The following is a 997-nucleotide window of genomic DNA, read 5'->3' as shown; positions in this document are numbered from 1 at the left end:
CGCCACCGGCCGGGGCTTCCCTCCGGGCGTCGGGCTTACCCTGGTTTCTCCCGTGCCACGCAGGTTCCTGGCATTTGAAGTCAAAGAGTTTTCATCGCTGGACGAGTTGCGGAAGGAGTTTGAAACCGCCGGACTGGAGGCCCTGTTCCCCGAGTGCGTCCTCGGGCTGGTGAAGTGAAACGGGAGACGGGTTTTTTGTTGTTGTTGTTAAACAGCTGCGTTTGTTCATTTCTGTTGTTGGATTTGCATTGGATTTTGGGGGTGGACAACTGGAAGAACTCATAAAGGAATGATTTTAAAGTGTCTGTGAGGCAAAATGGGAGATACCATCCTGCCTTCAGGAACAAAAGCCGATTCTGTTCGTGGAATATTACACAGTAAACACACCCATGTTGTTCTTTTTTTTTTTTTTTAAATAATATGTTTTTATTAATTTCAGAGAGGAAGAGAGAGGGAGAGAGAGAGAAAAAAACATCCGTGATTAAAGAGAATCATGGATCGGCTGCCTCCTGCACGCCCCCCACTGGGGATCAAGCCCGCAACCCCGGCCTGTGCCCTGACCGGGAACCGAACCCTGACCTCCTGGTTCACAGGTCGACACTCAACCATTGAGCCCCGCCAGCCGGGCTGTGTGCTAATTTGTGACAGTAAAGGCTGGGTTCAGGGGATGGGACATTCTTTGGGAGACGACGATGAGCAGACGATGTAAACGAGCCCTGAGCTCACAGAGAGGGTGTGTTTGCCGCCGGCAACGTTCTTGTGATGAAATGATGTTTGAAAAGAAATGTGTTTCGTTGTTTCCTTTTCTCATGTTTACATTGTCAGCATTTGCTCATGATTTCCCCCGTTTACCTCATTATGTCTGATGTTCCAAGGTGAGCGGTAAGAACACGTCACACGGACTCCTTTGCTGCGTTGCCTCCGTCGTGAGGTTAAACACCAACCAGACTCGTGGGATTGAGTTACGGTAGCTTCTGTGAGGCCCAGACCGTCGCGG

The 997-nt window shown here is 50.3% G+C and overlaps 1 protein-coding gene across 3 annotated transcripts in view; it reads left to right on the top strand.

Annotated features, from left to right (window-relative positions):
• RWDD3 (RWD domain containing 3) overlaps nt 1-443 on the top strand; it is a 6,120-nt gene extending 5,677 nt beyond the window's left edge. For all 3 annotated transcript variants that reach the window (XM_014537117.1, XM_014537116.1, XM_014537115.1), the window contains one exon: nt 64-443. In XM_014537117.1, coding sequence (XP_014392603.1) covers nt 64-178 — 115 coding nt within the window. In that variant the 3' untranslated portion in view covers nt 179-443. The remainder of the gene's footprint in view (nt 1-63) is intronic.
• The last annotated feature ends 554 nt before the right edge of the window (nt 444-997 follow it).

The sequence above is a fragment of the Myotis brandtii genome, unplaced genomic scaffold, assembly GCF_000412655.1.
Source record: "Myotis brandtii unplaced genomic scaffold, ASM41265v1 scaffold1733, whole genome shotgun sequence".
Classification (NCBI taxonomy): Eukaryota; Metazoa; Chordata; class Mammalia; order Chiroptera; family Vespertilionidae; genus Myotis; species Myotis brandtii.
Note: the sequence above shows the minus strand (reverse complement) of the source record. Positions and strands in the feature narration are given on the sequence as shown.